Below are 16,951 nucleotides of genomic sequence, written 5' to 3' on the forward strand. Positions count from 1 at the left end.
ACGCCTTCATGTTCTCGTGTTGCTTCTGAAGCTCCGAGTCCATGGTGACTAACATGAGACATCCGACGTTTACGGCATCATCATGATGCTTACTATAAGCATCTTTCTCAGCTTGGGGGGCATCGTCAGGCGGTGGCGCAAGAAGAGGTTGCTCTAAGACATATAGCTTCTTTTCTTGGGTGAGAACAATTCTCAAGTTTCGATACCAACCAAGGAAATTATTCCCTGACAGTTTGTCCTTATCAAGGACGGATCGCAAACAGAAAGTACTAGAAGTGCTCCCTGCCATGGTAACTACCATAGAAATATACAAAATAAGTATTATGACACAACAATATTTAATGAGGACTTTATAAATATTGCTCGCACTATTTATATCAAATCAATGACCCTCAACATTGATTCAGAGAATATCATTCTCATAGTAGCTCAAGATCCATATCTCACCAAGCTCTGAGTCAGCGAGGGCTGATTCACCCAGAACTGGCTATTTAGGTAGGGAACTCACTTTCCCAATTGCATTACATGCAACTCTTGATTAGTTGAGTGAATAACTCCTTATTCAAATCTATCTTATAGATCGATGCCCAACTACATGCCTCTGAACTCCTAATCCTATTAGGCTTGCTCAGTTAAGTCCGACCCACTGGTAAACACAACGTCTTACTAGGATAGATAAGGGCATCCTGCGAAGGCAAGGTCTACACACTCATCGATCTTGGTCTTGACGAGCGTTACACGGTGGAAGGATATGGACTTAATAATTTGAGGGATTTGATTAACATTTAATCGATCTCACTATACACTATTATGTAACTATTACATAATAGTCCATACGTATAACTATTATACTAACACAACTAGGACATAGTCCATGTCTAACAGTCATGCACCGCAAATATCAAACATAATCATACCAGTACCAAGCATAAAATCATATTTTATGCTATTATCTACTCAGATTCTAACTAGCTAGGCTCTGATACCAATTGCTAGTTTCACGGGGCGCAACGGAAACGAAAAAGGAACAGAAATTCAAAATTTCATACCCGTGAAACTAATTCCAAGACCTACTAGAAGAATAAGAGTAAATAAAAGCGTACCTGGAATATTTAAAATTGTCGACCAAGCGTCCCACGCGTGACGCCTCTACCGGTGTCCACACCGACTTTGTCGACGAGTCTTCGAGATCGGCGGTGCTAGCGACCAACACTCGAAAGAAACACCGATGCAACACCCGAAATTTTTAAGACTAATGGACCTAATTTGAGTTGAACAATTCAACCCAAATTATATATATTTTATATGCACACATATATGCACGTACATATATATATTAGCATATATATATATAATATGTGTGCGCTTTTATATATAAGCATATATATATATATAAAGTAATCTGCCCCTTTTTTTTATAAGCAACAGGGGAAGGAAGAAAACCAATTCTAGCCGATGTGGGACAAGGAAAATCAAGGCTCCAAGTGACATGTGTCCAAGTAAATGTCATTAAACCATTGGCCCATGTGTCACCGCATTAATCGTGCATCAATTTAGTCCATTTAATCTAATAAATCGGGTCTAATTAATCGACAAATTTAATCTCATTAAATATCCGATTAATTAGTCACATCCTAAATCATCTAATCTCTATTAGACGATTTTATTTGTTTCAAAATATCTCGTCAATTTAGTCGTAGTGTGTGACCCTGTAGGTTCCCAATTACGTTGATAGTAATATCAAAATCTCTATTTCAATATTACAAACAGTGAGCGGCATCTAGCAATGCATCACCGTTACTCAAGTAATCGGAAAGTCAATTTCTCGACGAACCTCGTGACCTATATTACCGTGTAATATAATCCATTGTCCCCTATATCTCTATTGAGCCCAAGGCATGGTCGATGACATCCTTGTATGGCTCAATATTTCTCTTTCTTGGTTTACCGGTTAAGTCTATCAGAACAAATGAGCTCGATATCGTTATATCGACTCATTTGGGTATGCATACACTTTTAGACTTAACCACCAAGTGGCCGTGAGATATCGCTCCCGTTTCGTAGGAGGGACAAATTCTATTTTGATCACTCACATTCCTCTCCATGCTCTGTGGTATACCCAATAACTGTCTTTATAACCATCCTGTTACAGTGGCGTTTGACAGTATCAAAGTATATGACATTACATGTAGGAATCTATGGTGACCTCAAGTCAAAGGACCATTACACTATAGTCACTTTGAGATATGCTAATGACAGTCACGTAACAACCCATGTAGCAATCTCATGGTGGGTCATTCCAATACACATTACTCTTAATGTATACATGTGGTGTGATTTGATATCTCCATATCCATGACCTATGAGACTTGGTCATCAATCAACACTCACACTAGTCTAACCGTATTATCGTTGTCCTAATTAACGATAATACTTTGACTATGGACATTTAGGAATAATGTTCATTAATTATAGGATCTCACAATCAAGTCACACTTGATACCTATTGAACCTACTATTCCAAGGACATTATTGTGTAAAATCATATTTAGCGCAATCTACACAATAACAGATATGCCTCGTAATATAATGAAATAGATATCATATTACAGAACCGATTATAGATTGCCTCTAGGACATACACCAATTCCCAACAACACACAATCATCATTACTCGAAGAACAAACAGAAACAAAAATAGCAAGATGAAACCTGCAATTACTTCCCCATTTCATCATCATGGTTATGATTAAATATCAAGTGCCACCACCTTATCAGCTGCAATTTTTATCGATCTTCTCATAAGCCAAGCTCCCAAAACAAGCAACCCCATAAACCCGAATCCTACCGCCCAAGCCACAACCACCTTCAGCTTATAATGACCTAAACCAGACTGATCATTCCCGTTTTCCTCCTTGATGACAACGACATCACTTGATGTGCACATTGAGACAGTCCCGAGGGAAGAGCTGCAGTCGACGATCCGACCTGCACTGGGGCTCGCAGCATCTGAGAGGTTCTTAGTAGATGATGGTGGGGTGTTGATGCAATTCGTGGTTGCTGAAGCTGTGGTATGAGAAATGATGAGGAAGAGAGAGAGGATGAAGAATGACTGGGTGATGATCAGATCATGATGAGGAGATGCCATGGCCAAGAGGTTTGATATGATAGGACTGACAATGGAGAGAGAGAGAACAAGGTGTAGTCCTGATAATACCAGGTGTTCTCTCCGTGTAATGGTCAAAAGATGACGATGTCCTGCATTAACAAAAGCTAATTAAGAAGATCAGGGGCTTTGTAATTGTGTTAGATTAAATGGTTCGGCGTCTATTCTCTTTAAATAAGTCTTGAATTTAAATCTTATGAATGATATCACTATCTTTTAGTCGATCGACTCAATTCATATATGGATCAGTCGGAGCCCGCAAGACTTTTGAGTTTAAGATGATAAGCGCGCCTGAAAAAAGAAGAGGGGCTTTGTGTTTTCGGTCATGCATGAGAGGACGTCCCAAGGTGAGACAGCAACACGTACATCATTTATAAGTGGTGATGTTCCTCCAATAATTCAGATGATGACGTCATCCTCTGAATCTCCTCGCAAGAAAAAATGGCCCGGCTTTTGCAATAATTTAGGGAGATGCCGTTGCGAGAGATTCGAAGATCGGAAGAAATTGCAGTGCTTATATTATGATGTTGTTCCAATAATGTATATTGGCACATCTACGAATGTGCTAGGAAATTGGGCCAAATTAAACTTGGAGCTCTAAGGCACTTCTGTGCCATCTCCGAGAAAGGTCTTGAAGAGAAAGAGTTATCAACTCTCTTTTCAATATGGATTATCTAATACTCGAAAGTTCAATAAATTGATTAATGTAAGTTTTGATCGGATTAGCCCACTGAGGAAATAAGCTTTATCAATTATGAATTTTCTTCATTGATAAGAATCAAACGGAGACGTTGGTGTCGAACCATCTAAATCGACTCGGGTTGATAAGAACCTAATGGATTGCTTGCCCCAGAGAATATACGAGATCCGACCCAACATCGCGAGTTTAATTAAGTTGTAAAGCTATGAGCTTCTAGTATTTCAGCCTATATCATCATCGAACGAACTTGCAATATGAACCGTAATGGGAGCTATTAGCGTGACACGCTATGCCGAATGCCCAGGTGGTTGGACCAAGCTAAAAGATTTTATAGGGGAGATATGTGGACGACATTAATATAACTTGTAAAAATATGACATGAAGTTCATTGATTGATTGGCATGGCCTAGTGGCGCTGTCACTTTAGGATTTTAATTGGGCATTTGACTTCCCCCAAAAAAAAACAAAAAAAAAAAGAAAAGAAGTCATTTGTCTAAGCTCTGCGTTTCCTGTCTCGTTCGCTATTTACCGACACCTGCGAGGTCTCAGCCACAGATTGGAAGTTCTTGGCAGGTCCAACCAATTGCCATTTCCGTTTGAAAGTACTACTTATGGCTCTCCTGGACTCACCATTCTACCTAGCTATCTATTCAAATTTTTGGAATGAAGATGAATCCAACCTCTTATAAATTCTACGAGAATTTTATGTTGTACTCCGATCAATTACCAATTTGCTCAAACATTGTTAAGACAATCGAGAAAATGCTGAGCTCTATGTAGTGATTATTTGACCCGACATGCAAGTCAGGGTGTACACGGTAAAGTTAGTTCACATTCTTACAGTTCTGGTCGGTGGAGCGACTTTTCGAGTCAGAAAATTACCCACCCAAGACGACTAAAACTAGCTAGGAAATCCGACTACTACCTTATCGGATTATTCGAGTTGGATCAATGGATTCACCCTTTTTCGGTTACAAAGAAAAAGAAAAAAAAAAAGAGGACAAATTTACCTGATACTACAACTTCCGTTTTTCAATATTCCACGACAAGTCTACAACTTCAACGCACATCTCGATCAATTCAATTCATTAAATAAAACATACTCAAATGCAACGGACATAGTCTACTTCTCGCCGTAATAAAAACAACAAAGTCAGAAACATCGTAATATATACATAACATATAGCTTTTCTTCTTCTTTTTTTCTTTTAATTTTTTTAAACTCGGGTTTTGGGTCCCCATTGGGTTTCCAGGTAAAACTCGATGACTGCTCCTGAACCAATAAGAGGAATTCAATCTGCCTAAGTTTAAAAATGTTTTTTCAAGATCGGGTTGTTGTGTTTCATGTTGTGACGAGTCAAGTCGATTCTCGGATTTTCGAGGATATGCTATCTCAGCAGACGAGGTCGCCGGCAGTCTTGAGGCCGCCACTGGGGATTCTATCGCCCCAAAAATCACCACTCTCCTTTTTCGATCGTAGAGAGAGAGAGAGAGAGAGAGAGAGAGAGAGAGAGAGAGAATGTTGAGGACGGTGGCAACGGAGGTCCCGACAATCAGGGTCCCTGAAAGTCGCAGGATGGTGGCCAGGATGGGGGTACCACCGTCCCTCTCCCCGCCGATCCAAACTCTCTCAGTATTTTTTTTCCTTCAATTTTCGACTATTTATATTTTTAATAAAACATAAAAAGGGGTCAAAGGTGCAAATAAGTTAAAGTATTGGGTATCATTTAATTATATTTCTAAATAACTTCGAGTTTTCATCCTATACAAATTTTGCTCAATCAAATAATTTTCACTTAATCAATTAAACACTTATTCTAATATCTTAAGTTTTCAACACTTAAAATTGATTTCGAAAAAACACCACCTCAGAGTATGTGTGACACACAATTAAGTGTTGAAATTAAATTTTTAGCACTTAATATAATTCAGCTTGTTCTATAAGTACCAAAGAAAGTGATCCAATTTAATAGATTTTAAGTAAAAAAGAGCACTTAATGATTAAGTACAGAAAACCTTTTTTATTTTTCGACTGAATCACTCAATCAAATCAGTTATTTTTCAAAATTTACAACGATACCTCTCTAATTTTCTAAAATTAGTCCCATTTTGGTCAGACATGAGGAAGGGAGGAGAGAGAGGGAGAGAAATCACAGGTGGTGGTGGAGAGGACTAATCCCAGCCGCCACAACCCTCAATCGTCTTTCTCTCTTCGATTATCAAAGAGTGAGGGGATGAGCGATAGAGGCCAACAATGGAGCCTCCACCTCTCCGATTTCCCTCCCTCTTTCCCTTGGGAGATTTGGGGTGGTGCGGGTCCATCCCGATCACCACCGCCTACACAAGATCGCCGGTGGCCTCTGTGCTGGCTACCAACATCCTTTGTCACAGTGTTGACCAAGATCGTGGCGACCGCCGCCCCTTTCCCCTCCAATCGAAACAAGTCTCGTTTCCTTTTCTTTTTTCGATTTTCAAATTTTTAATATAGATATAAAATTGGGGTCATAAGTAAAAAGAAGTTGAAGTATTAGACAATCATTATCATATTAAGTTTTCTGCTCTTAGAACTTTTGCTTAACCAAACAGTTTTCGGTTAATAATTTAAGCACTTATTTAATTATAATCTTACATTTTCATAATTTAAAATTAAGTTTAAATAAACACCACCTTGTGGCTGAACCCGTTAAGAAATTTTATAGCTGAGATATATGGACCCATTGATAAGTCTATATAGAAGAAAATGATAGAGTGAAGTTCATTGGTTTGCATGGCCTACTGGCACTGTACCTTTAGGCTACGTTTGGTTCGCTGGAATAGAATAGACAGGAAATAAAATAGATAGGGAATAGAATAGACAAATAATATAATAGAAATTCTGATAAAAAACTTTTGTTTGGTTGGAGGGAATAGCAAAATTGAGAATTATAATTCTGATATTTGGTTGGATTGAATAAGGAATGAAAAGAATAGGAATACGATAAAAAGATAGAATTGCCCTTCATGCTAAATTTAATGAGTTTTATAGGATAAATAGATAACTTTAATGATAATTTTTATAATTAATAAAAAAATATTTAAAATAATTGAAAAGTAAATAATTTTTAAAAAGTAATTATTTTAATTAAATTACTGAAAATTATGCTTATTAATAAAATTAATTATTTTAACAATTTAAAATAATTATTTAAAGAATTAATAAAAAAATTTCTTAATAAAAACATATTCTCTTACAATAAAAAATTATCATACATTATAATTTAATTATTAATTAAATAATTAACAAAGAATAGACATTTTTCATATAATTTTGCATTCCTTACAATAATTTTATTTTTCCGGAGACTGAGACTAATCCCATTCGAAATTAAAATCTTTAATATTGTAGTTTTTCACATGTTAATCTTTTTTAATATCCATTTTTCACAATTCCTTGATGAGAATTTTTTTATAAATCTATTTTCACGTTAAGAATTGAAAAATGAAACGATTATCGATCAAAGTTACTTTGTTCGAATTTCGTAGATTTTCCAGAGATGAACACCGTCAAACCAGATGAACCCTCCATAAGCATTTGCAGATGAAGTTTTGCATCAACCCCAATACCGATTTTAGTGAATAGTTCTCTTTGCGCATCAGAGTGGAAACGCCCGAAAGAAGTATGCTTGCGGAGAATCTACATACGGTGCTGGCAAGAGTAACACTTTTAATTGGGAGGGTGATGCAATACCACGTGACAACAAAGAATTGCCTTAAATAACAAATACAATGACGTGTCTACGCCACAGTACAAACGGAATTCCAGAACAAATTCAAACAGACACTGCCAGGTATAAAGGGTTTTGGCCCTTTTCATACCAAGGCTGTTCTGGTACAGGGAAACAGAACCAGACATAGGAGAGCCTTCCTCACGAAGTGTGCCGTTAAGTATTGCAAGTTCCCGGAGCTGCTGTTTCTTGTAAAAATCTTGGGACTCGTCCTGTGTAAATTGAAAGCCAAGTGTTCAGGAAAAAATTATCCCGTGGAAGCAAACATGGTCATGAATCTTGAAAAACAAAGTGAAGATGAATGGGTTATGAGATTACCATTGGTGTCAGCAGATCCAGGAGTAAATCGCATGCTTGAATCAAACGGGCATCAATGATCTCGACTGGTAATTCAGCCTCCAACAAGATATGCAGCGGCTCATTCAGATGCTCATATCCTGGTTTGCCTCGCATCATTTCTTCCTGCACTCAACAGAAGAACAGAACCAGGTCAAAAGCCAAAATCTCGCGATAATATTCATTAGAACAGTAGTTGTTCGGGAAGAGGATATTATTTGCATGGTGGAGCGTCAAAAGCAGAAAACAAGAAAACTGACTGTCCGCTCTATGTACTCATCTGTTTGAGATCAGCTTGGAGTTTGCTAATGTATATGAAAGCGATCGAACTCCATCGTTCCATTTGGAAAAACAAACATTAATGATCACAATCTGTAATCATTTGCCAAGTCTGAGACTGCCTCCATCATGGGATTCTCAAAAACCAAGCGTTTAGAGGTTTCAATACAGAAAGTAGAACTTCACATGACACACAAATCACCTTGATGTGCAATGAAACCTATAATTCCAGATAAATCACTTTCCAAACTTCATGATTTTAAGCACCAAAAGAAGACATACTGATTATGTTTTTTAGCTTATAAATTAACGCGGGATTTAGAGTCTGGGGATGATTCTGCAGAGGTCTGATCAAGAAACTATGCAAAGCCCAGATGACAGGTCCGTAACCTTCCATACTAGCATTTCATCAGGATGGTGAAACAAACACTGAAACAAAATACCAGAGTCTGAAAGCACTGAAACACGGGATTTTTCAAACACAACCAGAGTCTAACTTCGATTTTTCAAAGCACTGAAACACAACCGGAAACAACAGAACCTAAGCACTGAAACACAGGAAACAACACAACCGGAACAAACAACACTTTCCTCAACAGAAAATACACATATCAGTATGAACAAACACAATCGGAGACAACACATTTCAACACATTCTGATTTTAATATGATGCTAACTTCGACAGTTGAATCAGCAAACGCATATCAGTATGCTTCGGAGAAGAGGAAAATCAAATGTCGGATTATGTAATCCGCATGACCTGCGAACCAAACGTCGGATTATGTATTCCGTGTGGAATACGTAATCCGTTCCTAATCAAATCTTGCAAACCAAACATGCCCTTAGGATTTTAATAAAAGGTAAATTGCACTGGAGGTCCAAAATATTTTACAAATGTTTCATTATAGTTTAAAAAGTTTTTTTCGCTATATGATGGTACAAAATATTTCAAAATTGTTTTATGATGGTACAAACCGTCAACTCAAGCTTGACGCCGTCAAGCCGACGCTGACGTGACTATTACGTGTCACCTCCTTGCTGACGTGGCCGAAAAATTTTAAATAATTCTAAAAATTAAAAAATTTTAAAACTTTTAAAAATAATTCTAAAAAAATTTTAAAAAAATTTTAAAAATAATTTTAAACTTTTAATTTAAAATTTAAATTTAAAATTTAAAATAATTTTTATTATTTAAAATTAAAAATAATTTTAATATTAAATTTAAAAAATTTAAAAATTTATTTTTAAAAAAAAAAAAATTATTTAAAATTTTTAAATTATTTAAAAATAATTTTCAAAATTTTAATTTTTTTATTATTTTTTTAAAATTTTCACTCTTTTTTACTCTTTTTTGTATTTTTTATTATTTTTTGTATTTTTTTTGGACTTTTTATATTTTATTTTCTCTTAAATAACGTGGCGCACTATGATTGGTTCCACGTAACAAAAGTGACACATAGGACGCGCCACGTTAAGAAAATGTTAACGGTGTTAGGGCCAATTGATGGTTTGTACCATCATGAAACAATTTTGAAATATTTTGTACCATCATGTAGCGAAAAAAAACTTTTTGAACTATAATGAAATATTTGTAAAACATTTTGAACCACCGGTGCAATTTACCCTTTTAATTAATTAGGCATTTGACGAAGCTCTGCGTTTCTTGTCTCGTTCGCTGTTTACTGACGCTTGAGAGTTCCATGCCACAAATTGGGAGGCCTTGGCAGGCCCACCCAATAACCATCATTGGCTACATTCGTAAGATAACTGGATGAATTATCTTATCAATTTGAACATTTAAAATAGATATGAATTCAATCGCTTATAAGAAGTTTTTCACCGTACTTTTGATCAATTATCAATTTGCTCGAACATCCAAAGGATTGTTGATGGTGATTGGGATAATCTAGGAAACTAATTCATGGATAACAATAAATATTTCTTGGAAGAATCGATCAAACAATGGACCCCAACACAAATTCCGTGAGCCCAATATATCTTATTAAAATGAGGTCTCGAATTCGAGACTAGTCAACAAAAAAAAAATAATAATTGGGAGAGTTTTTGTTTTAGCAAGTCAAATTAACATGAACCTAAAGCAGTCTAAGTGTATTGAATTTTCAAATATCAAGTAGTATATGTTTAAGGAAACTAATATAAAATCTCATAACGTATGATGCAGTTGACAATTATGTTCTATGTACCTTAACTTCATTTGTAATTTGTAATAATATATGAATTGAAAAATCATTTGTCATAATCAGAATTAAGTCGATAATTAAGCTAAAATTTATCAACAATTCGTGATTTCACCCAATTAAAAAATATATATATATATATCCAAAAAGAGAAGAGCCCAACTTATCAGCCACCGAACTGCTCTTTTAACAATAATCTCAGCCAATCACCGTCGTCCATCTGTCCTTAATCTTCCATTTCCTCCCGCTGACGTGGCATTTCCGCCAAAAAGAAAAAATCCAGCAGGGCGTTTAGCTCCATGCAGAAGAATATTCGAATTCATCTCTCTCTCTCTCTCTCTCCCCGAGGAGGAAAAAAAAAGGAAGGGAAAGGAGAAACAGAGAGAGAAGCGCAGGTTAGCAACTCATCCAAATCCTCTCTTCCTCGACGGAAGCCCACCGGCATTGACGTCGATGAATCGAATTGCTCCTTCTCCGATCCCGGCACCGTCGGAAACGGCCGAGATTCGATAATCCTGCAAATCGCCGGTGAGTTCGCCATCCGCCATTTGCGCGCGCTGTCTTGTTATGATCGTATTCCGAATCCTCGATCGGTTCTCCATGTCGAAATGTGGTATTTCGTGAACACATGCGAATTTTCGGTTGCTCCCCCGGTGATGCGGAGTGGCTGAGCTGTTCGAGAGCTGAGAATCGGTCCTGAACTTGAATTGCCGCGTTCTCTGATGTTCATTTTCGGAATGTTGTGGATTTCTAGGGCTTAGATGCTGTCCTGATGAGCTGCATTTCCGTTTCTGGACCTCATGCTGTGGGCCTGAAGTGAGAAAGAATCTTACGAACTGCGAATTCGAGGAAGCCTGGAGTCGGAGTGCCTGTGTATGGCTGGGAGCTTGCCTGGTTATATGTCAGATGGGTTTTGGATCGCCACTTGGACATTTCCAGGCTTTGAAACTTGAATGGCTGATCCTCAGAAAAGCGGTCTTACTGCCGAGAGGGATATTGAGCAGGTATTCACCTGTCTTCATTGAAATTTGATTGTTATCAACTGTCTAATGGATCAATTATGTGGTGTAGTTGTGAGTTTGGCTGCTACGTCTTCTGCTGGTCTCTTGCTTTACTTGTGTATCTTTTGTCATGATAGTTCAATCGATGGTGACTCATAAGCCAGGGCGAATCCTCTATAGGTCACCGAAAGTACTGTTCGGAATTCCAGATTACAGTAGGTAGTTGCTTCAAATGCAGCCTAGGCTCCTGTTCGGAGCTTCAGAGTGTTCTTCGTTTTGAACGTTTTGTTCGCATAATATTTTTAGACCTAGAACTTGCACCAAGGTGAGGCTGTCCATTGGAATCCGGACAGTAAGTATCCTGGAAATAGGTGACTGGGTCTGCATTAGGCAATATTCAGGCTGCCTACGAGGCTACAGTTTCCTGCAGTAATAGGCTCTCAAGTTGCGTCTCTGGCTTTCTATTGAACTCCAGATCTAATGATGGATTTACTGACCTGCTGCACCTGCTTTGTTTGGTTTCAGGCTATTACAGCACTTAAGAAAGGGGCATATTTGCTAAAGTATGGAAGAAGGGGGAAGCCTAAATTCTGCCCATTCCACTTGTCCAATGTAAGTTCCCCCGGTAGACATCCCTGTAGGCTACAGAACTATATCAGCCATCAGGAGAGCCAAAGATGTTAAAGATTTTTGGGTTCACTCATCTGAACTTGTGGAATTCAGTGCTAGTTCTATTCCCAATAATTTCTGGTAATTTACTGTTAGTTAGCCGTCCGTGTTTCTTGATGAGGGCGCCTTCATATTAAGGACCATAAAGTGAGAAGAATTGAAAATTCCTGTGAGTTCTTTCTGCATTATAATTTTTTCATTTCTTATTTTAGGATGAGTCCTCGTTGATATGGTACTCTGGTAAAGAAGAGAAACAGATTAAACTCAGTCAGGTCTCAAGAATAATTCCTGGACAGCGTACTGTAAGTTTTCCATTTTGCATTTTATCCTAGATTTCAATCAATACTTTCTTTTCCTTTTCTCAGATCTTTATTCTCGGGGTTAAAGCATCCCTTATGTCCATAATCTTGAATCTTTTCTTCAGGCAATATTTCAGCGTTATCCTCGGCCAGAAAAGGAATATCAATCATTTTCTCTCATCTGCAGCGATAGGTCCTTAGATTTGGTGAGTTTGCCTCTTGGTTCTTCAATAGGCAAGCTATACTGATTTCTCTTTTGTAAGATTCTGATGGTATTTACCCTGCGAACAGATATGTAAAGATAAAGATGAAGCTGAAGTATGGCTTGTTGGCCTGAAGGCACTCGCAACACGTGGCAATATCCGAAAATGGCGGAATGAAACCATTAATGATAATGCATGCTTGGACAGTCCTAATACTCGTGCACGAAGAAATTCTCCATCCGTTGCACCATTTGTCAGTAGCTATATTTTCTATGTTTCTCCAATTACCTCTTCTTTCTTATTCTCTTAATATTATTTTTAATATTGACAGGATTCAGGTGAGGGTCAAGGCACTCCAACGCATTTGGAGATCAGCTCACAAACTAGATTAGGAAAGGCATTCTCTGACATAATATCACATACTGCTGCAACTAATAACAACAATCTAGCTGATTTAGAAGCCAGTTCTCTTGGTCCAGTGTCAGCTCCTGCAGATAATTCCAATGGACGAAATTCGGCAGCCGACACATTTCGCATTAGTTTGTCTAGTGCTGTAAGCTCATCTAGCCAAGGTTCTTGTCGTGATGATTTTGATGCCTTGGGTGATGTTTTCATCTGGGGAGAAGGGGTTGGTGATGGAATCCTTGGAGGTGGCGAGCATAGAGTTGGGAGCGCCCGCAGTAAAAAGATGGATGCAACTCTACCAAAGGCTTTGGAATCAATGGTGGTTCTTGATGTCCATAACATTGCATGTGGTGATAAGCATGCTGTGCTTGTTAACAGACAAGGAGAGATCTTCAGCTGGGGAGAGGAGTCAAGAGGCAGGCTAGGGCATGGTACAGAGTTCGATGTCTGCTACCCAAAGCTTATTGACGCTCTTAGTGGTATGAGTATTGAGTTGGTAGCATGTGGAGAGTATCACACTTGTGCTGTTACACTTTCTGGGGAGCTTTACACGTGGGGGGATGGTGCTCATAATTCTGGTTTGCTTGGCCATGGAAGTGAAGCCAGTCATTGGATTCCTAAAAGGGTAGGTGGTTGCTTGGAGGGCCTTCATGTGTCCTATATCGCTTGTGGACCTTGGCACACAGCTGTTGTAACATCCTCCGGTCAGTTGTATACATTTGGAGATGGGTCTTTTGGTGCATTGGGACATGGAGATCGCACTAGCAGTACCATTCCTAGGGTGGTTGAAGCTTTGCAAGGACTACGTGCAACTAGGGTTGCTTGTGGCGTTTGGCATAGCGCTGCTATAGTTGAAATCACTATTGAATCCTCTTCTGATGAACATCCTAGCAAGCCTTCCTCTAGAAATATATATACATGGGGTGATGGAGATAAATATCAGCTTGGACATGGTGATAGAGAACCTAGGTTGCTTCCCCAGGCTGTGATTGCATTGGTTGGTCAGAACATTTGTCAAGTAGCTTGTGGCCATACCATGACTGTTGCTCTGACAGCAGATGGACGAGTTTTTACAATGGGAAGCACAGCCTATGGCCAGCTTGGGAATCCTGTATCAGATGGAAAGTCTCCTGTTCCTGTTGAAGGGAAAATTGCCGGTATATTTGTAGAGGAAATCGCCTGTGGATCTTATCATGTTGCAGCATTAACTTCTAGATCAGAGGTTTTCACCTGGGGAAAAGGATCTAATGGGCAGTTAGGCCATGGAGATTGTGATAACAGAAACACTCCAACCTTAGTAGGTTCCTTGAAAGACAAGCAAGTGAAGGCTGTCGTGTGCGGCTCAAATTTCACTGCTGTGATATGTCTTCACAAATGGGTATCCAGTATAGACCATACTATGTGTTCAGGGTGTCGCAATCAATTCGGTTTCAGAAGGAAGCGACACAACTGTTACAACTGTGGCCTTGTTTTCTGCAAAGCATGTAGTAGTAGAAAAAGTTTGAAAGCTTCTTTGGCTCCAAATATGAATAAGCCATATCGTGTATGTGATGATTGCTACAATAAGCTAAAGAAGACTGCAGAATCTATTTCAGTTGCTCGCATGCCAAAGCCTAGAAATGGTAATACACGTAATAAGAATGAGGCAGTAGATAGAGAGGCTTCATCTTTTAAATCACAGGGGCATTTGTCAAGACTCTTGTCTGTTGACTCAATCAGTCTGGCAGAAGGCAGGAGATCCATCAATGACTCAAAATCGGAACAGCAAGGGGGCCGTGTGTTCCCACTTACCAATAGAAATTTCCAGTTGGGGGGAGGGTTGAACTTATCAAAGGAACCAACATCCCCCATGGGAGCTCCTATGAAAATTCTCTCATTTTCAGTTCCAGCTTCCAGAATGCCTTCTCGACCAGCTTCTCCTCTTTCGGGAAAATCCAGTCCACCTCGGTCTTCTGAAGTGACTACTGAAGACTCAAAGCACAGCAATGACAGTGTGACTCAGGAGATCATGTCTTTAAGGGCCCAGGTATGCCAGTTATATTTTTGTCTTGTTAAAGACATATGACAATGACATATATGGTTAAAGTCCAAGCTAAGCATTTTAATCTACTGTGTATATCTGGGGTCTGTACTGCTTTAGCTTTTCTCGAATTTAGTAAGATGTCGTTCTATAAAATTGAGTATAAATGAAATCATTATGGGCCAAAAAAAAAAGAAAAGGAGATTATAAATGAAATCATCAACCCTCCTAGAGGCAATTTCATATGTTGGAGAATGCACCCAAAGTTCTGGTATAAGATCAACATTAATTTGCTGAATGATTTAAATAGGTACGGACATATTGCTATATTCGTCTCTCCAAGTTGTTCATGTTCAAAATCATAAATGTTCATCGTAATGGTCATCTAATTTTCTGAGGTGCCTTAGTGTTTCCCGTCATAGTATAGAGTCTACTGACGAAAGAGCCATTCTAAGCAAAAGAACAATTTGGGATAATCTGTAGGTAGAAGATCTTGCTTCTAAATCCCACCATCTTCAAAGTGAGCTTGACAAAACAACTAGAAAACTAAAGGAGGTGACTGCAATAGCGTCAGATGAAGCTCAAAAATGCAAGACTGCGAAGGAAGTTATAAAGTCTCTCACAGCTCAGGTGAGCTTAATATACTTTGTCTCAATGCTAATCTCTTTTTCTCTGCGACTTCCATTTAATATTACCTTGCTCACCTTTCTTCCCGTTTGGATGAAGGATCCTGCTCTCTTAATTTTGGATGAGAAGGTTGTTTTTTCTTGGCATTTTCATTCCAAGATGTTAATAGTTATGGCATCTTCTGCTGGTTCAATTGCATTGCAGTTGAAGGAGATGGCTGAAAAGCTTCCCGAAGGACAAAAAGCTATCCAAATCTCAGCTTCTGCTGCTAAGGACCTTCCCAGTGACTTTAACATGCTCTCCAGGGATGCTCAGTCGCCAAAAGCAGTCTCTCCAAAAGCAGTCTATCCAGAAAGTGACTCCAATTTGAAGTCAGTAAACACGGCGGTCTCCAACGGAAGTAAACAACAAACTGACAAGGGAGAGTGGGTTGTACAGGATGAACCAGGTGTTTACATAACATTGGCTGCGTTACCTTCTGGCGGTAATGAACTCAGACGAATTCGCTTCAGGTATCGAATTCTTTGCTTCACATTTTGCATGAAGATCTATGTTCTTGTCCATTATATAATCTGAGCTTTATTTCAGAATCTGAAACTGCTCTTGATTGTTCTCTTGTGAATCTTGGTGTTCTCATGCAAAGCCATTTTAATCAGAGTACAACATCTTTGAAAATATTTGTTGTTAACTATAGATTGAAGATTAAGCCGTTATAGCGGTTTCAAGAAACTCTTTTTAAGTGCCAAAAGAATATCATTATCACATTGGCATTATTTCTTAAGGCAGCAATCTAGAATGATGGATAATCGGTGTTCAACTAACAATTCCGTTCTCCTACAGCCGGAAACATTTCAATGAAGAACAAGCTGAGAAGTGGTGGGCTGCTAACGGAAACAAGGTGTTTGAGCGTCACAAGATACGAAGTACGTAGCCTCACCATCATCAAGCTGTTTGTCTAGTTCGCCACATAATCATGGCCCGCTTCCTGTCCACTGGAAACTGTACATGTTTTTTTTTTCGCTCCTTCAGTGGAATTTTACACGGATTAAGGGTCGCCGTACACAGTTAGATTGAGAAGCATGAAACAAAGTAAGAATCTAGGAAGAAAGATCAATAGGCAAGGGATGATGTTTTGAGAGGAGACATGGATCCATGATCGATATTGAACTTGTGAGATGTTTGGTCGAAAGTGCGTATTGGGCAATCGCATAGCATTGAGTGGCATGTTGTGGTTGGTATATGAAAAGTTCAGTGATATGGTCCAAAACAAGCTTTGCTTATCC

General features: G+C 38.5%; 1 protein-coding gene across 1 annotated transcript; it reads left to right on the forward strand.

Annotated features, from left to right (window-relative positions):
* The first annotated feature begins 10,758 nt into the window (after nt 1-10,758).
* LOC116211652 (PH, RCC1 and FYVE domains-containing protein 1-like) lies at nt 10,759-16,948 on the forward strand. The gene is made up of 10 exons (XM_031546118.1): nt 10,759-10,972; nt 11,199-11,448; nt 11,971-12,057; nt 12,327-12,416; nt 12,539-12,619; nt 12,705-12,869; nt 12,948-15,047; nt 15,525-15,671; nt 15,873-16,180; nt 16,509-16,948. Exons 2-10 carry the CDS (start codon nt 11,398-11,400, stop codon nt 16,597-16,599), a joined length of 3,120 nt encoding a protein of 1,039 aa, XP_031401978.1. The 5' UTR covers nt 10,759-10,972; nt 11,199-11,397; the 3' UTR covers nt 16,600-16,948.
* The last annotated feature ends 3 nt before the right edge of the window (nt 16,949-16,951 follow it).

The sequence above is a fragment of the Punica granatum genome, chromosome 6 (assembly GCF_007655135.1).
Source record: "Punica granatum isolate Tunisia-2019 chromosome 6, ASM765513v2, whole genome shotgun sequence".
NCBI lineage: Eukaryota > Viridiplantae > Streptophyta > Magnoliopsida > Myrtales > Lythraceae > Punica > Punica granatum.